The sequence below is a fragment of the Pristiophorus japonicus genome, chromosome 11 (assembly GCF_044704955.1).
Source record: "Pristiophorus japonicus isolate sPriJap1 chromosome 11, sPriJap1.hap1, whole genome shotgun sequence".
Classification (NCBI taxonomy): domain Eukaryota; kingdom Metazoa; phylum Chordata; class Chondrichthyes; family Pristiophoridae; genus Pristiophorus; species Pristiophorus japonicus.
The window spans coordinates 69,665,223-69,689,954 of NC_091987.1; the positions used below are offsets into that span (position 1 = coordinate 69,665,223).

The 24,732-nt window shown below is 42.5% G+C and overlaps 1 protein-coding gene across 3 annotated transcripts in view; it reads left to right on the top strand.

Annotated features, from left to right (window-relative positions):
• Positions 1-24,732, top strand: part of man1a2 (mannosidase, alpha, class 1A, member 2) — a 253,330-nt gene that overhangs the window by 183,125 nt on the left and 45,473 nt on the right. For 2 of the 3 annotated variants that reach the window (XM_070893496.1, XM_070893499.1), the window contains 3 exons: positions 395-489; positions 18,893-19,016; positions 20,459-20,552. In XM_070893496.1, the coding sequence (XP_070749597.1) occupies positions 395-489; positions 18,893-19,016; positions 20,459-20,552 (313 nt within the window). Of the gene's footprint in view, positions 1-394; positions 490-7,923; positions 8,048-18,892; positions 19,017-20,458; positions 20,553-24,732 lie in introns of all 3 variants that reach the window. The other variant, XM_070893497.1, reaches the window with a different exon arrangement.

Genomic DNA, 24,732 nt, shown 5'->3' on the forward strand with positions numbered 1-24,732 from the left:
TTGCTGTGTTGTAGGAGGAAACAGCGGCTCACTTCTTCTAAATTGCTGTGTGCATATTACTCCATACACGACCAAAGTTGTGTTTAGCCTCGCGCACAATGGATCAGGGCCACTTGAAGCTTAACTCACTAGATACTGTTCTCTTGCTTGAGATTGGGATTGGGAGCTGCCTGCAGGATTTTGCAACTGTAAGATGAATTATTACTTTTGATGCATGGGATCTAGCCACCGTTAGAGAGGGTTACCCTCTTCAGTTCACACGTACTCCATCAAAATTCTTTTGGATGATCTAATTATCCGAACAGCTGTTGTTTTATTACTCCATTCCTTTAGTCTCTACAGTGTAAGTATGAAACAAGTGGACGTTTTTTGATATTTTCATTTGCTTTTCCAGGTCTTTAAGCAGAAAGCTGCACAACTTGCTGAGAAGTTGCTGCCTTCCTTTAACACCCCCACAGGCATCCCTTGGGCAATGGTGAACCTGAAGAGGTGAGCTTGCATACCTAATGTTGCACATTACACTGAATGGAAGAGCAAGGAAAGAATATGACTGCAGTTGTACTGCCACTTTTGCTTCACTGGCATCTAACTCCACCATGCATTGAAGTAAGAGGAATGAAATCTGCAGCAGTTAGAGGTTTTAGACTTTTTTTGCAGTTCACAGTTGGCAGTATAACTGTGGTCTCAAAGTACAGGTGTACAACAGAGCATTGGATGAATGCTTAGTAGAGGGAGTGAAACCCCCTGCGGTATTATTACAATTCTACATTATATTTTTGTCCTTAAAGGCATGTATGTTCAGCAAGTTTCTTCTTTAAAAATAGACTTTTGCTTTCAGTGCTTGATTTTGGTGTGATGTGTTTATTCATGAATGAATGTGCATGTATCTTCATGCCTATGTTCTCCATGCATGTGTGTTCTGGGACTGGAATATGCTTTTCAAATGCTGAAAAGTTAGCAAATTTGAACAGCAGCATAATTCCGGTCTATGTGACTATACATTCATAACACAAACTGGTTTCAGATTGGTATGTACAATGTAACTACAGCCTAGGATCACAAACATAGAGTGGCATATCTTCAAATATTCTGAGAATTGGAGGATGTCTATTACTATTGTATGAATTATTTTACACTGCAGTTGTTGGAATGATTAAAATTAATATCTGGGTGTAACTGACATTTTACCATTTACCATCATTTGGTGCTTTTTTTTTTAAAGAGATAAAATATTCTTCTTACATGGAAGAATATGAAGAGACAAGTGTTTAACAATGATATTTCTATCTATTATTTATGTTACCTTACATTAAACTATTTTGTTTTCGAGCACCAAGAACATTTTGGATTTAAAATTAGTTCTTTACTCATTTGAAGATTTTGAGCATTTCTTCACCAAAATCAACAATATTATGGTTTTCTTGTTAATTCCAAGAATACTTTCCATTAAGAAATATTTAATACTCATGCACATTTTCTAGGTGTGCTTAGAATATTTATAAGATCATTTTCAAATGCATGGAAACAAAGATGCTTGTTTTCTCAACTTAAAATTCTTGGAGGGTTAACAGATTGTTTTAATTGTGGTTAAAAAGCATACTGTCAAATCTTTTTACAAATTCTGGACTACCAAATTATCAAGGAATCCACTTACAGATACAATCCAATGGTAACTGATTTAACGTCTGGAGACGGGGGAAGTTTATTGTATGGCAAGAAGAGATTTGTTATTAACAAGTATATCTCTAACTCTGAAGGGTCACTGAGAAGTACAATGTGTAACTGTGCAGCACATGTGTTGACTTTCAATCTGTTCACATGTATTGCTGGTTCATGTCAAGACCTCAAACAACCTTGCAGCTCGCTCTTTGGATCTCGTGCAAATCCACACCAGCAGGACACACATGCATGCTACAAGCTATAGTTGAAACTCTTGACACACTGTTGACACACTGAAATTTTCAAGGACTTCAAACATCAATTTATTGTAACACAACCTAGCTGCATGATTGGTCATTTACTGACATACAGAACAGGCTGCAGGTTGGCCACATGTCTTGTTATTGTGTATGTGCTCCTTCAACTTGTATGTCAAGAATAATTCTCTGCTAGCATGGCATGGTGCATAATATAACTTAGGATGCATTTCCTTGTATTAAATCTAAAGTATAGCATTCAAATGCAACGTGAAATTAATATATGATAAGAATCCAAGTTTGCCTGAAACTGACAGCATGAAAGAAGCAACAAAAATTAAAAAAATATGTAAGTAAACCAATGCTAAAGATTTAACTATGAAACCATCATGAGACCTCCATTTGAGAAAAAGTAAAAAAAGACATCATGTGGGTCGTTTAGCGGCAACACTTTGTGGCGGGACAAAGTGATGTGTGACTGAAATGTGGAGTACACTACCAAAAGTGTAGCATTTTATAGTTGCAGGAATTGGGATTGTAGTAACAAGGCTGCATTGCGTGTTAATTTCTTGCATGCTTTGTTAGGTCTTTTAATATAGTGTATCACTTTCTCGCCGTCATGCTCTACCTCACAGTCAACAAGCTCCCCGCTGGAGTGGAACTAAACTACAGAACCAGTGGGAACCTGTTTAACCTTCGCCATCTCCAGGCCAGATCCAACACCACCCCAACATCTATTGTCGAGCTACAGTACGCGGACGACGCCTGCGCACATACAGAGGCTGCACTCCAGGACATAGTCGACGTATTTACTGAGGCCTACGAAAGCATAGCCCTTACGCTAAACATCCATAAGACAAATGTCCTCCACCAACCTGTCCTCACCGCACAGCACTGCCCCCCAGTCATCAAGACCCACGGCGCGGCCCTGGGCACCGTGGACCATTTCCCATATCTTGGGAGCCTCCTATCGACGACGAGATCCAACACTGCCTCCAGTGTGCCAGTGCAGCTTTGGTCGCCTGAGGAAAAGAGTGTTTGAAGACCAGGTCCTCAAAACTGCCATCAAGCTCATGGTCTACAGGGCTGTAGTAATACCTGCCCTCCTGTATGGCTCAAAGACATGGAGCATGTACAGTAGACACCAAGTTGCTGGAGAAATATCACCAACGATGTCTCCGCAAGATCCTACAAATCCCCTGGGAGTACAGGCGCACCAACATCAGCGTCCTCATTCAGGCCAACATCCCCAGTATTGAAGCACTGACCACACTCGATCAGCTCCGCTGGGCAGTCCGCATGCCAGACATGAGACTCCCAAAGCAAGTGCTCTACTCTGAGCTCCTTCATGGCAAACGAGCCAAAGGTGGCAGCGGAAATGCTACAAAGACACCCTCAAAGCCCCCCTGATAAAGTGCAACATCCCCACTGACACCTGGGGGTCCCTGGCCCAAGACCGCCCTAAGTGGAGGAAGTGCATCAGAGAGGGCGCTGAGTCTCGACGCCGACAGCATGCAGAAATCAAGCGCAGAGAAAGAGCGCGCGGCAAACCAGTCCCACCCACCCCTTCCCTCAATGACTATCTGTCCCACCTGTGACAGAGTCTGTGGCTCTCGTATTGGACTGTTCAGCCACCAAAGAACTCACTTCAGGAGTGGAAGCAAGTCTTCCTAGATTCCGAGGGACTGCCTATGATGATGATGATCACTTTCGAGAATATTTTCAAGGCTTTCTGCCACACTGCAATCACAAAGTACAGTGCAGAAAGTAGCTGAGATAATATGAAATGAAAGTAGATATAAACCTTTAGATGATAACTCAATTATAAATCATTGCTGACCTTGCATTTAGGAAAAAATAAGCAGCCATTTTCTACTGCTACTGTTTTTGTGAATTGGTTCCACCAGAATAACAATGTGAATGATTTTTTAAAAAAACCTTCTGTGATATGTATATTACTGTTATTCGTGTAGCTTTTGATGTCCACTCTGCATGCAATGATTGGTCCATTTCAAGCACAGTATTTGCTGCAAGTTAATATTTGGGATCAAACATCACAAATTAGTGATTTGTTTGGAATAGCAATCTTATTGCATAATATAAGATTACTATTTTGGGTGCACAGTTTTGCAAAATAAAAATGTATAAATTAAAAGGGAAGTCAATATCGAGGTGAGCTTTGGCGAGAGGCCTGTTTGAAGTACTGGCTTTTAAGTTTGACTCATTGGATTAGTAATACAATATAAATGTCCACATGGTTAATAAACAGTTGCATATCTTAGAATGGTTTCTAGTGAAGACTATAAAGGATTTTGAAGAATTAGCCTTCTATAGGGACTTAATTTGATTGCTTAAAACTTACACAAACTCAAGTGACTACTTCATGTAACGTAATCAGTGTTATCGCAAAATTGCATTTATTCCATTTCTTTGTATTTTGTTTTCAAATCAGAATAGTGTCCGTGTAAATCAGAGAAACAACCAGGTAGCAGTGATGAATTTGAAAATCAATTTGTGATGTTAGGAACAAAATAATTAATCATTTGGGATTGTGGATTAACATTTGGTTTTATTTTTATGTCAGTGCAGTCTGTATGGTAAATGTACTCCCACAATGCTAGAAGGGAGGGAGTTTTAGGACTTTGACCCAGCGACAATGAAAGAACGGCGATATATTTCCAAGTCAGGATGGTGTGTAACTTGGAGGGGAACATGGAGATGGTGATGATCCCAAGAGCCTTCTGCCCCTCTCCTCCTAGGTGGTAGAGGTCGCAGGTTTGGGAGGTGCTGTCGAAGTAGCCTTGGCGAGATGCTGCAGTGCATCTTGTAGATGGTACACACAGCAGCCATGGTGCGCCGGTGGTGGAGGGGGTGAATGTTTAAGGTGGTGCCAATCATGCAGGCTGCTTTGTCCTGGATGGTTTCGAACTTCTTGAGTGCTGTTGGAGCTGCACTTATCCAGCCAAGTGGAGAGTATTCCATCACACTCCTGACTTGAGCCTTGTGGATGGTGGAAAGGCTTTGGGGACTCAGGAGCTGAGACATTTGCTGCAGAATACTCAGCCTCTGACCTCTTGTAGCCTATAGTATTTATGCAGCTAGTCCAGTAAAGTTTCTGGTCAATGGTGACTCCCAGGATGTTAATGGGGGAGTCAGCTATGGTAATGCCATTGAATGTCATGGGGTGGTGGTTAGACATTCTCTTGGAGATCGTCATTGCCCGGGTGGTGTGACTGTTACTTGCCATATGTCAGCTTAAGCCTGAATGTCATCCAGATCTTGCTGCAGGCGGGCACGGACTGCATTGTTATCTGAGGAGTTGCGAATGGAAATGAACACCGCAAACATCAGTGAACATTTCCACGTCGGACCCTATGATGGAGATAAGGTCATTGATGGAGCAGTTGAAGATGGTTGGGCCTGGGACACTGCCCTGAGGAACTCCTGCAGCGATGTCCTGGGACTATGATAATTGGCCTTCAACAAGCACAGCCATAAATTATCAATAGACATGTAGAGTACAAGAGTAAAGAGTTAATTATACACTTGTGCAAGGCAATAGTTCAATACCGTGTACCATTTTGGACACTCGCATTATGGAAAAGATATTAAAGCCAGAAAGAGTGTATAGCGTAGATTCATCGGGATGGGCAACTATATGTATCATAGAATTGAGATACTGAGACTATTTCCACTGGAGTAAAGAAGGAGGAGACAGTAGAAGTTTTTAAAATTAAGAAGGGTCTTGATGGGCAGAATAGGGTAAGATAATTTCCTCTGGTTGGGGAGTTAATGACAAGGGGTTATCAATTTAATACTGTCAGTAAGAGAGTGAGTAGATAGATTAATGCAGAGTTGTGAGAGCATGCAATGCTTTGCCAAAGAGGACAGTTGAGACAGAGACTATTACATTTTTTTAAAAGGAAACTTGGATAACTACTTGAAGCAGAGGAAAGTACAGAACAATGGAGGAACCAGTGTGATGGTATTTGTTTTCAAAAAGCCAGCACACACACTGCGATAAATGGCTTCATTTTATACGGTAAAAGTCTGTAATTCTATGATTTCTGAAAGCATTATACTGAGAAAACAAATTGCCAGGCCAGATTTACTAATATATTTTCAAATAGTCTTGATTCAGAAGAGATCAACTGCATACAAAGAACATTTAGAGGGAGCAGCGTGCTGCGGACCGGCCCGGAAAGCGGTGTGGTCCCGGCCTGCAAGACCATCAGCAGGCCGGGGACATCAGAGGGAACAGCGTGCGGGGGCGGCATAGCACTGCAGGAGGGCGACGGCTGCGAAGCCAGGTCGCTGATTGCAGTGCGGGCAGGCACAGCAGGAGGGGTGAAGGAGCGCAAGGGTTTGTAGATGGAAGTGACTGGGGCCCAGGAGAGGTGTGAATCTGGGGCCCAGAAGGGACGAGGGCCCAGGGGCAGCATGTACCAGCCCACACTGCTATATGTGTGCGCGCTCAGCCCATGCAGCAGAGCTGGTCTCCAGTCGTCTTGGTTAATCTTTGCCACTGGACCAAGACCTAGCTCTGTCAAGTCTGTGTGATGGCTGGTGTGCAATGACAACCACACGTTAAAAAAATCCACGCACAGGCATCTTCCACCCTCCAAGATGTAGTTCAGGATCTGGAATATTAGGTCCTTCATTGAAACACCTGTGAACTCATCCCTTTTTGGCGTGGAAGCAAGTCATCCTTGCTTCGAGGGACTGCCTATGATGATGACAAAGAACATCATAACGTCAATGGAGGGTAGTTCAGCACGCAGGATTATCAGAGTGTGATGCTTCACCACTGGGATTCCATATAGATTATTTGGATTGATACAAATTGTTACAGAGCTACCCAACACAGCAGCTCTTCTCTTGTATAAATGAGGATTTCTGGTTTAAGCACTACTATCTCTTGTGTGGTCTTACAGACCAGTGAGAACCTGCCTAGACTCTTAATGTTATAAAGTATGGACTATAGCATATAGTAAGTAAAGCATTTTCATGCTGTCTACTAGCTTTGGGCTATAATGTCGTCATATTCCTTCATTGGTGGATATAATGTTTATAGAATACTGAAGATGGTAATGAGCAGAGCTGTGCATTCCCATTCTTCTTCCAGACTCTTCAAAAGTTTTTCCTACTTGCTTGTCCTGCATAGTATGGATCACCAAGTCAAATAGCTGAATGTCTGTAACTGAAGATTGCTTAGTATCATTTATAGGGCAGTGGTGGATGGAAGACATTGAAGTTCATCTTTAATAATGTAATTACTGATTTGGTCTTTTCAGGCATGTAGTCACATTTATTTGCTCATTGTCCCAATCTTTGGCTGTGATTCTGTCACTTTTTTAATGTTTTAGCTGGGGATTTATCCACTATATCAAAACAGTCTAGAAATGTCTAGGATTCTCTAATTTCATGTTGGACTTTGAGAGAATTGCTCTATTTCTAGGACGTGATAATGACAGTGTGGTGAGATGCTGCTTTGCTCTAAAAACCAAATTGGTGGCAAAGTTGCAAGTTCTTGTAATTGATATTTTCCTGTAGCTTCTCATTCACTGATTCTATGAGCTTGGATGTGATGAGATGTGCGTTTACTTTTTCTTTGAATGATCGGAATTCTAGGGAAAATATGCATCAGTAACTATGAGCTGCCTTACCCAATTCTCACATCCCACAAACAGATAAGATTAGTTTTTCTCGAGCATGCATATGCTATAATCTTTTGTCTCCCCTTTCTCAAAATTAATGCAGGTGGTAGAATGCTAGAGCAGGCTGATTAATATTGATGATCAATTTTACAGCTTTCTGCTATGCTGGTTTTTTCCCCAGAAATATTTGTCACTGAATATAACGAGGTGCGGTCAACGATGCAGCTTTGACTTTTTGCATATTTAGTCTTTGTGACCTTATCTGCAACCAAATAGCATAGTATTTTTAAAGAAAATGGGGGTGGGAGAGGAGGTGCTATTTGTAACTGAACCTGACTCTCTCTTTTCAGTGGGATAGGTCGTAATTATGTGTGGGCCTCGCAGCGAGCGAGTATTCTTGCAGAGTTTGGCTCTCTTCATTTGGAGTTCCTCCACATTTCCTGTTTATTGGGGAATCCTGTTTATGAGGAGAAGGTAAAATCTGTGGTTACATGTTTGGGAGCAGATATGCCCATTATTGATGTGCAACACTAAACTGCATTGCATGATTCTGAGAGTGGTCATGCTAACAGTTTTCTGCTGTTCCTGTTGGTGTGTGTTTTTATTTTTTTTCTAACCCAATCGAGATTTTTCCCATATAAACCTGTTTTTAGCCAAGGGTTCTTTAAGTATTAGCCAGGACAGTACATTTTTTCACAAGTGATTGACATAGCTAATTTCGGGAGGTCATAGTATTTGTTGGTGTGACAAAGTTTTCATCTTACGGTATGACATTTTACACTGGTTAAACCTCAGTGGTGAATAATAACATGTAACATTGATAATACAGATTAATTACTTCATGGGTAGGAATAAAATTATTAATCTTCAGTTTGTGAGTTTTGCTAGTAGATTTAAAAAGTGCACATTTAAATGTGAATTATCAACACTTGAGAAGCTTATTCATTTGAATGTCCAGAATGAAATCATCTTTTTTATTACATAGTGTATCAGCATGGTTCAGTTGGTAGCATGCTTACTTCTGGATTAGGATTTTGAGCTAACCACCTAAACTGTCATTCAGCTGCAGTGCTGCATTGTTGAAAGTGGTGTCCTTTAATGAGAAGAGAAATGGAAGTCCTGTCTATCTTTTCATAAATTCATAGAATCATAGAAACTTACAATGCAGAAGGTGGCCATTTGGCCCATTGTGCCTGTGTTGGCTCTTCGAAAGAGCAGCCATGCTTAATCCCACATCCCCGCATTTATCTGTAACCCTGTAAGTTGCTCACTCTCCAGTACCTATCCAACTCTGTGTTTTAAAATTATTTATAGAATCAGCTTCCACCACCTTTTCAGATAGAGCCTTCCAGATTGCGACAGCTCTGAGTGAAAAAAATTCTCATGATGTCCCCTCTAGATCTTTTTCCAATGATTTTGAATCTGTTACCTCCAGTTATTGACTCACTCGCCAGAGGGAATTAAAACCGCTCATCATCTTGAAAACCTCTTGGGTCACCTTCTCTGTTCCAAGAAGAACAGTCCTAACCTTTTCAACCTCTCCTCATAACTGAAGTCCTGCATTGCTGACAACATCTTGGTAAACTTCCTCAATACCTTTTCTAAAGGCTTTTATATCGTTCCTGAAATATGGTGCCTGGTGGCTTAGGTTAAAAATCAAGATACAAGAGTATTATTTGAAAACTTAAAAGAACTTCTGTTGGTGTCCTGCATGGTATTGCGTGTTCAACCAAATGCATCTTTTTTTTAAAAATCAACTGGTCATTCATCTCAGTCCTGTTTGTGAGATCCTGCTGTGCATATTATAGCTGCCTTGTTTGTCTGCAGAATTCACTATTTAACTCCTGTGAAATACTTCGAGATGTTTGAGAGAAAAGGGGCTAGAAATTAAACAGGTTTGCGACCGTTTTTCCGCCAGGGCAAAGAGATTTATATTTTTTGGCGCTAAACGAGTCGCACAACATTTTGCGCCCTGCTGGAAATTTCGGCAGTGGTTTTGCGCCTGCGCTAAAAGTTATCGCCCGCCCTATTTTTTTTTTAAAAGCGTTTTTATGACGTCAATCAGCATGCAACATTGCGCTATCTCCCCAGGCGTAAAATTCGGCAATATCACCTGTTTTATCATCTGCCCGGAAAAAAGTCGGCCCCGGCGCTAACGGCGCCATCTTGAAAACAGAGCACAAGTTCAGTGCATAAAAGGATTTGGAAAAGGAAGGCTGCGTTTTACGCAGTGAAGTTTTATGAGAGTTTATAGTTAGTTTTAAAGGCTATTTAAGGACATTTAAAAAAAAAAAAAAATGGGGGTATACTATGTCAGCCATTATTCCTGGCTGATTTTTCAATGCAGCGTCGAGCTGGAAGAGGGCTTATTGAAGAGTTGTGTACAGACCTCCAAACAGTAGTAGTGATGTTGGGGAGGGCATCAAACAGGAAATTAGGGGTGCATGCAATAAAGGTGCAGCAGTTATCATGGGTGACTTTAATATGCATATAGATTGGGCTAACCAAACTGGAAGCAATACGGTGGAGGACGATTTCCTGGAGTGCATAAGGGATGGTTTTCTAGACCAATATGTCGAGGAACCAACTGGGGGGAGGCCATCTTTGACTGGGTGTTGTGTAATGAGAGAGGATTAATTAGCAATCTCGTTGTGCGAGGTCCCTTGGGGAAGAGTGACCATAATATGGTGGAATTCTACATTAGGATGGAGAATGAAATAGTTAATTCAGAGACCATGGTCCAGAACTTAAAGAAGGGTAACTTTGAAGGTATGAGGCGTGAATTGGCTAGGATAGATTGACGAATGATACTTAAGGGGTTGACAGTGGATGGGCAATGGCAGACATTTAGAGACCGCATGGATGAACTACAACAATTGTACATTCCTGTCTGGCGTAAAAATAAAAAAGGGAAGGTGGCTCAACCGTGGCTATCAAGGGAAATCAGAGATAGTATTAAAACCAAGGAAGTGGCATACAAATTGGCCAGAAATAGCAGCGAACTCGGGGACTGGGAGAAATTTAGAACTCAGCAGAGGAGGAGAAAGGGTTTGATTAGGGCAGGGAAAATGGAGTACGAGAAGAAGCTTGCAGGGAACATTAAGACGGATTGCAAAAGTTTCTGTAGATATGTAAAGAGAAAAAGGTTAGTAAAGACAAACGTAGGTCCCCTGCAGTCAGAATCAGGGGAAGTCATAACGGGGAACAAAGAAATGGCAGACCAATTGAACAAGTACTTTGGTTTGGTATTCACTAAGGAGGACAGAAACAACTTTTCGGATATAAAAGGGGTCAGAGGGTCTAGTAAGGAGGAGGAACTGAGGGAAATCTTTATTAGTCGGGAAATTGTGTTGGGGAAATTGATGGGATTGAAGGCCGATAAATCCCCAGGGCCTGATGGACTGCATCCCCGAGTACTTAAGGAGGTGGCCTTGGAAATAGCGGATGCATTGACAGTCATTTTCCAACATTCCATTGACTCTGGATCAGTTCCTATGGAGTGGAGGGTAGCCAATGTAACCCCACTTTTTAAAAAAGGAGGGAGAGAGAAAACAGGGAATTATAGACCGGTCAGCCTGACCTCAGTAGTGGGTAAAATGATGGAATCAATTATTAAGGATGTCATAGCAGCGCATTTGGAAAGAGGTGACATGATAGGTCCAAGTCAGCATGGATTTGTGAAAGGAAAATCATGCTTGACAAATGTTCTGAAATTTTTTGAGGATGTTTCCAGTAGAGTGGACAAGGGGGAACCAGTTGATGTGGTGTATTTGGACTTTCAGAAGGCTTTCGACAAGGTCCCACACAAGAGATTAATGTGCAAAGTTAAAGCACATGGGATTGGGGGTAGTGTGCTGACATGGATTGAGAACTGGTTGTCAGACAGGAAGCAAAGAGTAGGAGTAATGGGTACTTTTCAGAATGGCAGGCAGTGACTAGTGGGGTACCGCAAGGTTCTGTGCTGGGGCCCCAGCTGTTTACACTATACATTAATGATTTAGACGAGGGGATTAAATGTAGTATCTCCAAATTTGCGGATGACACTAAGTTGGGTGGCAGTGTGAGCTGCGAGGAGAATGCTATGAGGCTGCAGAGTGACTTAGATAGGTTAAGTGAGTGGGCAAATGCATGGCAGATGAAGTATAATGTGGATAAATGTGAGGTTATCCACTTTGGTGATAAAAGCAGAGAGACGGACTATTATCTGAATGGTGACAGATTAGGAAAAGGGGAGGTGCAACGAGAACTGGGTGTCATGGTACATCAGTCATTGAAGGTTGGCATGCAGGTACAGCAGGCAGTTAAGAAAGCAAATGGCATGTTGGCCTTCATAGCGAGGGGATTTGAGTACAGGGGCAGGGAGGTGTTACTACAATTGTATAGGGCCTTGGTGAGGCCACACCTGGAGTATTGTGTACAGTTTTGGTCTCCTAACTTGAAGAAGGACATTCTTGCTATTGAGGGAGTGCAGGGAAGGTTCACCAGACTGATTCCCGGGATGGCGGGACTGATATATCAAGAAAGACTGGATCAACTGGGCTTGTATTCACTGGAGTTCAGAAGAATGAGAGGGGGTCTCATAGAAACATTTAAAATTCTGACAGGTTTAGACAGATTAGATGCAGGAAGAATGTTCCCAATGTTGGGGAAGTCCACAACCAGGGGTCACAGTCTAAGGATAAGGGGTAAGCCATTTAGGACTGAGATGAGGAGAAACTTCTTCACCCAGAGAGTGATGAACCTGTGGAATTCTCTACTACAGAAAGTTGTTGAGGCCAATTCGCTAAATATATTCAAAAAGGAGTTAGATATCGTCACTACTAGGGGGATCAAGGGGTATGGCAAGAAAGCAGGAATGGGGTACTGAAGTTGCATGTTCAGCCATGAACCCATTGAATGGCGGTGCAGGCTCGAAGGGCCGAATGGCCTACTCCTGCACCTATTTTCTATGTTTCTATGAGCATTTTGAGCTTAATTGAAGAGCTCGCAGACGTATGGGGCGGAGGCCTTATACCCTCCACGAGTTTAAAGGGAACAGCACTCATACCTGCAGCTCTCTGAGGCACAGTGCATTATGAGGCTGCACTTCCGAAACGAGGTAGTCACAGATATGCCAGCTCATAAAAGACGACCTACAGCCTACCAGCGGCAACAGGACTGCACTGCCCGTCGAGGTGAAGGTTGACTGCAGTGCTTGCCTTCTATGCCTCCAGCTTCTTTGAGGCATCAACAGGGGACATCGGCTCCCATCTCACAGTTCGCTGCACATCGCTGCATTTGCCAGGTGATTACTGCACTGCACGCACGCAGGATGGAAACTTCCCAATGACCAAGGAGGCAGAGAATGAGAGGGCTATAGGTTTTGAACAAATTGCTGGCTTCCCCAAGGTTCAGGCTCCCCTTGATTGTACGCACATCGCCCTGCTAGCACCTTTACTCAATCTAGAGGTATACCGAAACCGAAAGGGATTCCACTCCCTGAATGTATAGATCGGCTGTGATCATACTTAGCACATCCTGGTAGTAAATGCACAATTTCCAGGGAGCATCCATGATGCTTTCATCTTGTGTGAGAGCATTGTCTCATGCCTGTTCGAGCATCGCCACAAGGCTAGAGCTGGATGCTGAGGGACAAAGGTTACAGTCTTGCCACCTGGCTCATGGACCCCTGCCCCCCGCCTCCACTCTGGAACCCTCAGACAGAAGCCGAGCATCGCTGCTATAATAGCCATTTAGCCACACGCAGCATTGTCAAAGACAATTGGAGTGCTCAAGCAGCAGTTCCATTGCCTAGACCACTCTGGAGGCTGCCTGCAATACTCCCCTCAGCGGGTCTCTGAGTTCGTTGTGGTGTGCTGCATGCTACACAACTTAGCCATGCCATTGGGGACTGCAGGACCACCTCAGGAGAGAGGGGAGGAGGGGTACGAGGACGAAGAGCCCATGCCACCACCACCACAGGGAAGGCCTCGTGGAGCTATCGCCATTGCAAAAGTTTTACATCAGCAGCTCATAATTCAATGCTTTGCTTGAAGAGTGAACGGCATGTTTGAGCGTTGCCAGGCCATTTTATCCCATCATGTTGACTATTTCCCCTCTGTCTGCATATGAGACACTACACAGGAATGATTAAGATGAACAAAAGAATTTATTAAACATGCAGTAACTTGAATAAGATTTATTAAACATTGTAACTTGAATAACCTTTATTAAACATTTCACAACTGGAATAAAATGCATTGAACATACTGGGAATTGGGAAATAGCAACAAAACAGCAATAAAACAACAACCGAACAGCAACAACCCCTGCACCGAATGTCTTTTACCTCTTTCCCCGCCCCCCCCCCCCCCCCAACTCTAACCTGTCATGACCCTACTCAAGGTGACACCAAGGCATCGTACAGCAAGGCGGCCAGAGTTCTGCTGTATTGGGGGATAGACAATGGAGACGCCATGTGTGGACCCACTGGAGAAGCTCGGAGTATGGAAGGCCCGGCTTCTGAGTGCCAAACCTCTTGCTCGGCCTCACCACTCACAGGTGATGCTGGTCTTGGTGTGACAATGGGGACTGTAGTGTCAAAGATGAAGGCCATCAATTGCACGTGGGCATCGACAGTCTCAGTGGTTTTGCGACTCGTACCAACAATCTGCGACATGCCCTCCCTCATGTTCGCAGATAGTGCCGCACTGCTTGTGGGAATACTACCCAACACCTCCGTGAGCTGGACGCTCTCCCGGGACAGTCCCACCATGTCCAGGTGTGCGTCTGCCTGTCTATCAGCAGACCGAATTTGCCGATTCACCCTCCGGAGAGACAGCATACCCGTGGTGCATTGCTGCACGCCACTTGTACCCGGAGCCTCGGATGGCTCAAAGCCCGAGAATGTTTCTTCCTCGGACAAGCTTGTGGCTACAGCAAAAAGAGGAGTCAATGCATCAGCCCCCGTCCCCCCTCCCTCCGGAATAGGTTGATCACTTTGCTTCTCCCATGGAGGTTCCTCATCGTCTGCGTCGCCCTTGTCTCACTCCTCCACCCCAACATGACTGACTGAGGTGGAGGCTTCCATTCAAGAATGTGGCGCATGCGGCGACTCATTTGGAAATAGAAAACAACGGGCAAGTGGTTAGCAGCAGGGGAGGGGGCACGGTGTTACGAGTAAGGTCAAATAGCACAGGCTCATTTGAAGGACTGCCGCTACTGCATTATATGCAGTCAAGAGAGACTGCATCACATTGCCTCAACCCTAGTCCACAGACACTACATCACATTGCCCCAACCCAACCCGGGGATTTTTCAGGACTTGCCTATAGTTTCGAACAGGGGCTCAGCATCCCCATGGGTAGTTGACCTCCCTGAGGCACCGATCAGACCTCCCACTCTCTCCTCCAGTTCTGTCAGAGGCATTGTTCTGGGTGGACCGCCGCCTGTCTGTCGCTGCTCCTGGTGGTTGTGGGAAATCTTTCCCTGCAAAGATGATAATGGGAATGGTTACCAGAGGGCCCTTCTGCTCTTGTGGCACACGCAGACAACCATCAAAGCACTTATACCATACTTCGTGCATTTAATACAGTCCTCTTTTTAATGGCCCTGGAAGTTGCATGTGCTCATGAAGATATCGAAGTGCAGAAACATCTTTTAAGATCTCAGAAAGCAGTCTTAATAATGTGTGATGATCATTCATAGCAAATAAGATGCAACACTAAGCCTACCTATACCAACATGTCAGATTTATAACTTAAGTAATGAAGGAGTGCATCAATAAAAATATTACTTAATCTGACGAGCCTGCAATGGTCAGTGAACCTCTTGCGGCACTGGGTGTGGGTCCACGAAAGACACCTCCTCAGAAATGCTGGTAGGGGTTTATTTGCATTCCTCCTATTTAAATCCCCCCATCTCTTCTCCATAGCTGTGATAAGGGCCTTGTTCGCTCTCTGCCTGCTCCCATCTCCTTCCATCGTGCCTGCTATCTGAAAATGGTTGATTCAGCCCTGGGTGTACTGCGCATACGCGGGTGCTCCCTGACAGCTGACTAGAAGCACAGCAGGAAGAAAAAAGTGGCAAAATCAAAAATTGGAAGTAAACAAAAATTTTCACATGCGCAGAAGGTCCATTTTTTTTCCGGTCACAAATTTCGGCTCCGGCGCACAAATTCTGTTGGCAACACAGGATTTATTGCTGTCGCTGGTCAACGTTTGCCAAATTTTGCTCGGTCAGGCGGTGCAAAAAAAAATTCCAATGCGATTATCGCCAAAAAATGAGCGGAATCGCTACAACCTGAATTTCTAGCCCATAAACCTTTGCTTAAATTCAAGCCTTGATTGTTTTCCTATTAACTCTGTTACTCAACTGGTCACAGTTTTCTTTTGCTTTTGTAATATTTTTACTCTCTATTCCTTCAACACTTCAATGCCAATACTCATGGAGCCCTCCACAGTAGGGAGGTTTGCACAGCTATCATTGGTCATTCCATGAGTCGTAGTATAAATCTGTCTCACTACACTCCAATTTCTTGACTGTGGATATGAAATGCAGTCTCAGCCAAATCTGGTTCGTGGACAATCCCAATATCAGTTGTATTTAGCAGTGGTGCCAAAATGAGTCAAAAGTTATGTTGAGACCTGCTAATAAGAGCCATTACATGACCTAATGCCTTCCAAAATTTGATAAAAGTCATTATAAAATGTTCCAATTGTAGACCTGGAAGCTGCATTATATTTCCTTTTATATACTTGTTTCCTTTATTTCTTCTGATCACAAGTAGCTCAAAAGATAAGAGCAGGCAGAATAAAAGTTTTGCTCGTAACCCCTTAATGGTCACACAGACCTTGGTACTCCGATATTAGCCCTAAGTACAGATAGGTCCCCACTGTCTTCCACAAGAGATCTCCTCACAACTGGGGTGGTGGTGGGGGAATGGTCAAATGCTGTCGCTAAACCTGGAAATATTCCAGTTAATGACCTAACTTTTGAAAAATGATGACTGTTGAAACTACCTTCTGTCTTTGATGGCAGATACCTTGTTAATTTCTGTATGACATCCATTAATAGAGCTTATAAAAACAAAATGGAAGAGGTTTTGCAGTATTCTACTAAATCAGTTGTTTTGTAGACAAGAGTGGCAGCTAATCTGCACACAGTTGGATCCCACAAACAGCAATTGAGATAAATGACCAGTTTCGGTAGTGTTGGTTGAGCAATGAAGGTCGGCCATGTACCAAGGGCGTTTCCCACTCTTCTCCGAATAATGCCGTGGAATCTCTTTACATCCACCTGAGCAGTCACCTCTGAAAGGCAGCACCTCCAACAATGTAGCACTCCCTCAGTACTGCACTGATGTGTCAAAATCGATTTACACATTCAAGTCATGTGCAGAACTTGAGCCAAAAACAATGAACTGCAAGGCCATATTGAAATGAGCTGTATTTGATTTGTCATTCTGATGGAGCTGTCCTTCGGACTGTGTTTTTACCCAAGGACAATTTCATTTGGGTCAAAAAAAATGTTCTTGTGTGGCTTATCTGCCACCACACTGGATTGTCACTTCAGCTGTGCCTTAACACCCAAGTTATTCTGCCTTGGTAGGAGCAATTTAAGCTGCCTTGTTCAGTTTCCCTTTGTGCAAGATGAGAAATCATAATGAATGGTTGACTGTATCCACTGTTACCATTTCAAAGGAAAAATCCTTCATTAACTGTCAGTCCAGAGTTGCTTGCTAGGCACCTCTTAGTTAGGGTTCGATTGATTTTATGTGTCTGCTACGAGAAGCAATCCTCATACGTTTACTAAACATTAATATCGATATATCGCAATGCTTCAGACATAGCATTTCTGAAAACTCGTGTCCAAGCCTATGCAGGTGTTTCCCCTTCCTAAATCTGTGCTTCTGTGGTATGCATTTAATGTGGGGAGGATGCCGAATGAAAATAGATTACCCACTTAGTACAATTGTCTTCATTCTTCAAAAAAGTGCTTATTTCATGCTTTAATCCCAGCCATCGGCATTGCAGTGATACAAATTTTGGGGAGATGGACCTAAGGGAAGTTTAACTTCACTTCAGAACGAATTGGAACAACAGAACAAAACCTTGAGCCTTAAGCAGTGTAGGAATACAAGGCATTACTTATCTGACATCGTATAACATTTTCTTATGCATGCTCAGCACATGATTTTTCCCAGAACCTATCAAGCTAGGCAATATTTCTATGATGTGTAGAAGATGCATATCATTTAAAGAATGACAAAATCCTTACTGGGTAGGTAATCTGTCTTTATATATTTATAAATAACTGGAAATAGTTAACCCAAGACCAAAATTGATGTTCAATTTCCCATGTTGATGTTTGCGAGGATCCAATTGTGTTATTTGCAGTATATGTAGTTGATATTTTGGCTGGAGGCTTGGTTCAAGATTAGAGTTTTTTCATGTGGTCAGCAGTGGTCTGCAATGGTTGGAAGGGTTGAGGCTGAACCCAGGATTGAATGTGGGCTTGGTAGGCTGGGGCTAGGCTGAGGGCTTAGTGTGTCTGATTGTCAAACTTGTAGCAGGGAAACTGGGCATGGAATCGGTCGAGGAATCGCTGGCTTAAGCATGGGACCTTAAATGGCTACTGCATGATGAGAGTAAAGTTAGCAGCAACCAATGAAAATACCAGGGAGCAGTGACCAATCAAAAGAGGTTACCGAGACCAATGACGAGGGAAATTTTGAAGCCATATGGCCCCATGGTCTATTCAGCTCACTATAAATGAACACTTAGATGAGGATGGACTGACATTCGCATAGTTCAGAAACTAGACCATTTTGAGTTGTCATTTTAGTTGAATTGAAATTGGTAAAATTGTAAAATCCAGTTAATAGAATAGCTTCTAAAGAGAAGTATATTAGTTTTTAAAGCTAGTAATGTGAGTGATGTCACAAAAATAATCTTACAAATATTTTTTGCATGGTAAAATGTCAGGATGCCATCTGTATAATACATGCTTTTGAGGGAGGAGGGAATCTAATGGCAGCTTTTACATGTCAATCAACAAAGAAATTGTTACAAGAACGCAACTGTAAGCATTTAAGATGAAGTAGATGATGACCGATATGATGCCACTATTGGCCACCAAATATTTATTTTGAGAGTCCAGATATCTATATTGAATTTTTTTTTTCTCTTCCCAAAATGGCTATTTATAGTATCCCTGATTAAGTAGTCACTAGAATCTGTTTGCTTGCCGTTTTCAGTGTGCCTTAACCGTCTGATAATTGGCTTTGCTCTTCTGTTTGTGATTATATGTTTGTTCTTGCCTGGGTTCTTGCATTGCCAGTGGTGTTGGACGGAACTGGGGCTGGGCATCTGCTGGGAGTAGCATTTTGTCTGAATTTGGGACTCTGCATTTGGAGTTTGTGCATCTGAGCTACCTGACAGGGGACCCCATCTACTACAAAAAAGTAAGTGAGTGCTAGGCACAATTATTATATAGAATAGTACTACCCTCATCATAATGCTCGATTTATAAAATGTAAGAAACTACTGAACATTAACTTCCAACATTTTATACTTAATGTTGTGTTGTGGGGTATATCAAACAGTTGCTTGGCTCTTGAGGGATTGTTTGAGAGAATTCATCTTGGATGATAGTATAGTATGAAGTTCTATTCATGAATGAATAGTGCATAAAGCTCTAACCACAACTATAGATGCGATTGAGTCCGTGAAACCGCTAAATTATGCAAGAAAGGGAAGATTGTCATGGGTACAGTAATCTAGTAATCCTATGGTATAGCATTCACAATCCCAAGGTCATGAATTGAAATCACACTATGTCAAGTTCTAAAATTGAATTCAGTAACTCTAGTAATTTGTTGACCAGCACTAGAAAATGACCACAAAAGCAGCCAGATTGTCATTAAAAAAAACTGTTTCGCTAATGTACTTCAGGGGTGGAGCCTGCCACCCCTACCACATGTGAGTCCTTGGTTTACTCTTAATGCCCGTAGGACAAATGTGGATAGACAATAAATGCTGCCTTTCCAGTGCTGCCCACATGCCAAGAATTAAAAAAAGGAAGATTGGAAGTCCTTATCTCTCTCACAGTTCAGAGGTTCTGGGAAATGCTGGTTGGATAGGTTTGATGCATACAACTTTGTGTATAGAGAACTGAAACAAAAATCCTTCAATTTGTTAATTTCAGCATTTTGAGTACAGAATATTCATTGCAAAATTTAAATTATGTGCATTGACCATAACTCAAACTATTCTGAAATAGAATGGGAGGAATATTTATAATCTTGGAATTAACAAAAATCTAATTCGGGTTTAGGAATGGTTCTTAAACAGTTAAATCTGAATCTGCAGTAGCATAGCTGTCTTAATCAGAAACAATGTAGTTCATCTGAGGCCCATATGGAATGATACTTGAACATTCCAATATCGTGTCTAATGAGATTCCTTAGTTCTGAGCCACCAAACTTTGCCTATTGACTCACAGCAAGCGCACAACCTGCATACTACTGCATGGCATTGCTGTTGATAGCTATTTGATATTTTACCTCAGGAGAGCGATAGTACATAGAGGATGGATCTGGTAACCACGTAATTGCAGCTTCCCAATCAGATGTTCAGAGGGTTCAAGTCCCAGAACTACTTGATATTTGAATCTGTTTGTCTTAATTCCACGCTGCAAGTGTGTCTGTGTTTGTGATAGAGTAGCTTTAACAGTAGTATTGGCGAAGGCTTGGACTTGGATCACCTGCACTCTTATCTGAAAGACATATGAAATGGAGGACGAGAGGGATAATTGCTAAGTTTGTGGAAATAATATGGTAGTTTAAAATAAACATTGATAATTGAGAATGCGTACAAGTGAAATGCATCTTGAAACTAATTGCAGGTGTTGCACATTCGGAAGTTGTTGCAGAACATGGATAGACCCAATGGTCTGTATCCCAACTACCTTAATCCAAGGACAGGGCGTTGGGGCCAACGTGAGTACTATTTTATACTTAAAACAATAATTGTTCATGCAAATTGTGCAAACTGCTTTTGAAATATAATGCATGTCATTTTTTAAATCTTGTACGATACCTTTTTGTTTCCTGGTACACTACAGAGGTAAATTCCAATGCTCTGCTCCTAGCATGGAGCACAGGAAGCACAATGCACACATCGGAAAATCAGAGTTGCAACTCTATCTCCACTACCAAACTCACTGCTAGTGAGGCTCTGTGCTGGGAGCAGGGACTTTTAAAATTATACCTTATAGTTCTTTGATGCTGAAAGTAGCCAATTCTGTTTACCTAGCTCTTAATTTTCAAAATAAATTGTGGGTTTTTTGGGTTCAAGGTTCAAACATTTGAGCCCTACTTTATCAGCCTGATGGTTAACAATACTGTTTCCCTATTACCCCACATGTCACTTATTACTTTACTTTTTTTTTTAAAAAGGCACTGAAACAAATTGTCCCTCAAAAGGCTCAACTTATTCTTCGTGCTGCCGAAGAACTTTTTTTTTCCCCTTCTTACAAAAAGTAGTTGAAATAATTGGGGTAGATCTTGACTGTGTGATTGTGTAAGATGGGTCATAATGAGTCGGCAGCTCATTTACATCTCTCCTGATCTTTTGTATTTCCACTGACTTCATTAGAAATAAAAATTGGGAGAGATGCAAAACAGGCTGCTGACTGACGAGCACCCATTTTACACGATTGCACAAAGTTAAGATCTACCCCATTCACTTCCATTGTCCAAAATTTCTGCCAGATATATTTGTTGGGCAGCCTAATACAAATTATGGTAACTGGCTCGCAAATGGAATTTCAAAAAATTCTGAAGTATGTGTTTGTTATGGGCCTAGGATTAACTTTGTGCATTTAGGTTGTTTGGTGAATTCTCCTTTGAGTGTTACTGCTGGCTAATAGAATACTTTTCCAATTCTTTATGTTCATCCCCAATACTACTGGATTGGTTCCGATCAAATATAAAATAAAGTGCTCTCCCACCCCTTATAACATGTATCTGGCCAGAAAAACATCAGTGACTGCAACTTTCTAATTTTCTACACCAACTATTAATTTGACTTCTCCGAGACTGCTGATACATGCGGAATCGTAAGCAGTTTCGCTTTGAGCCTGACTATTAAGAGTTGTGTAGTGACTGTCTAAGTTCATGTTGTATATGTTCCTATTAGCTCAAGTATCAGTAATTCCATTGCAATACAGAATTGACTAGATCAAAGTAATTCAGAAATTAGGAACCGCAAATAATAAATTATTAGTGCTGGGTGTTATTAAAAAGAGTCCCTACACCCTACATTAGTTTGCTTCATTTCTGTAATTGATCTTTATAGACATTACTTCCCTTCCATTACTTTTTGTTCCATTTTTAAAATCTTTTTTTAAAATTTATTGAGGTTAAAATGGATCACGAGTAATTGTGTTTATCTATGAAAATCACCAATATATATTAAATTGGCTTGAAGCCTTATCTTAATACTAGTAACGTTCAAATAATTCTGGTACAGTTCTGTTTGAATATTTACGTGTCAAACCAATTTTAGATTCCCTGTAATATTACTGCAGTGATGGGGCAGTCCCTATTGTGATATCATAGTTGCTACAGTGATTTTAATTAATTAATTAATAGCCATGCATCATCATCATAGGCAGTCCCTCGAAATTGAGGAAGACTTGCTTCCACTTTAAAAGTGAGTTCTCAGGTGACTGTACAGTCCAATACGGGAATTACAGTCTCTGTCGCAGTTGGGATAGACAGTGGTTGAAGGAAGGGATGGGTGGAAGTCTGGTTTGCCGCACGCTCCTTCTGCTGTCTGCACTTGATTTCTGCATGCTCTCGGCGACGAGACTCGAGGTGCTCAACGCCCTCCCGGATGCTCTTCCTCCACTTAGGGCGGTCTTGGGCCAGGGACTCCCAGGTAAAGGTAGAGATGTTGCACTTTATCAACGAGGCTTTGAGGGTGTCCTTGAAACATTTCCTCTGCCCACCTGGGGCTCGCTTGCCGTGCAGAAGTTCCAAGTAGAGCGCTTGCTTTGGGAGTCTTGTGTCGGGCATGCGGATGATGTGGCCCACTCAATGGAGCTGGTCAAGTGTGGTCAGTGATCCAATGCTGGGGATGTTGGCCTGAGCAAGAACACTGATGATGGTGCATCTATCCTCCCAGTGGATTAGTAGGATATTGTGGAAACATAGAAACATAGAAGATAGGTGCAGGGGTAGGCCATTCGGCCCTTCGAGCCAGCACCACCATTCAATAAGATCGTGGCTGATCATTCACCTCAGTACCCCTTTCCTGCTTTCTCTCCATACCCCTTGATCCCTTTAGCCGTCAGGGCCATATCTAACTCCTTCTTGAATATATCTAACAAACTGGCATTAACAACTCTCTGCAGTAGAGAATTCCAGAGGTTAACAACTCTCTGAGTGAAGAAGTTTCTCCTCATCTCGGTCCTATATGGCTTAGCCCTTATCCTTAGACTGTGACCTTGGTTCTGGACTTCCCCAACATCGGGAACATTTTTCCTGCATCTAACCTGTCCAGTCCCATCAGAATTTTATATGTTTCTGTGAGATCCCCTCTCATTCTTCTAAACTCCAGTGAATACAGGCCCAGTCGATCCAGTCTCTCCTCATATGTCAGTCCTACCATCCCGGGAATCAGTCTGGTGAACCTTCGCTGCACTCCTTCAATAGCAAGAACTGGAAGAGGAGACAGAGTGTAGTGTAACAAAATTTGCAGATGACACAAAGATTATTGGAAAAGCGGGTTGTGTAGAGGACACACAGGCTGCAAAGAGATTTAGATAGGTTAAGCGAATGGGCTAAGGTTTGGCAGATGGAATACAATGTCGGAAAATGTGAGGTCATCCACCTTGGGGGAAAAAAAAAAACAGTAAAAGGGAATATATTTGAATGGGGAGAAATTACAAAATGCTGCAGTGCAGAGGGACCTGGGTGTCCTTGTGCATGAATCCCAAAAAGTTAGTTTGCAGGTGCAGCAGGTAATCAGGAAGGCGAATGGAATGTTGGCCTTCATTGCGAGAGGGATGGAGTACAAAAGCAGGGAGGTCCTGCTGCAACTGTATAGGGTATTAGTGAGGCCGCACCTGGAGTACTGCGTGCAGTTTTAGTCACCTTACTTAAGGAAGGATATACTAGCTTTGGAGGGGGTACAGAGACAATTCACGAGGCTGATTCCGGAGATGAGGGGGTTACCTTATGATGATAGATTGAGTAGACTGGGTCTTTACTCGTTGGAGTTCAGAAGGATGAGGGGTGATCTTATAGAAACATTTAAAATAATGAAAGGGATAGACAAGATAGAGGCAGAGAGGTTGTTTCCACTGGTCGGAGAGACAAGAACTAGGGGGCACAGCCTGAAAATACGGGGGAGCCAATTTAAAACCGAGTTTAGAAGGAATTTCTTCTCCCAGAGGGTTGTGAATCTGTGGAATTCTCTGCCCAAGGAAGCAGTTGAGGCTAGCTCATTGAATGTATTCAAATCACAGATAGATAGATTTTTAATCAATAAGGGAATTGAGGGTTATGGGGAGCGGGCGGGTAAGTGGAGCTGAGTCCACGGCCAGATCAGCCATGATCTTGTTGAATGGCGGAGCAGGCTCGAGGGGCTAGATGGCCTACTCCTGTTCCTAATTCTTATGTTCTTATGTCCTTCCTCAGATTAGGAGACCAAAACTGAACATAATATTCCAGGTGAGGCCTCACCAAGGCCCTGTACAACTGCATTAAGACCTCCCTGCTCCTATACTCAAATCCCCTAGCTATGCCATTTGCCGCCTTCACCACCTGCTGTACCTGCTTGCCAACTTTCACTGACTAATGTACCATGACACCCAGGTCTCGTTGCACCTCCCCTTTTGCTAATATGCCACCATTCAGATAATATTCAGCTTTCATGTTTTTGCCACTAAAATGGATAACCTCACATTTATCCACATTATACTGCACCTGCTATGCATTTGCCCACTCACCTAACCTGTCCAAGTCACCCTGCAGCCTCTTAGCATCCTCCTCACAGCTCACACTGCCACCCAGCTTAGTGTTGTCTGCAAACTTGGAGATATTACACACAATTCCTTCATCTAAATCATTGATGTATATTGTATTTCATTTTTAATAATTGATTCCAACA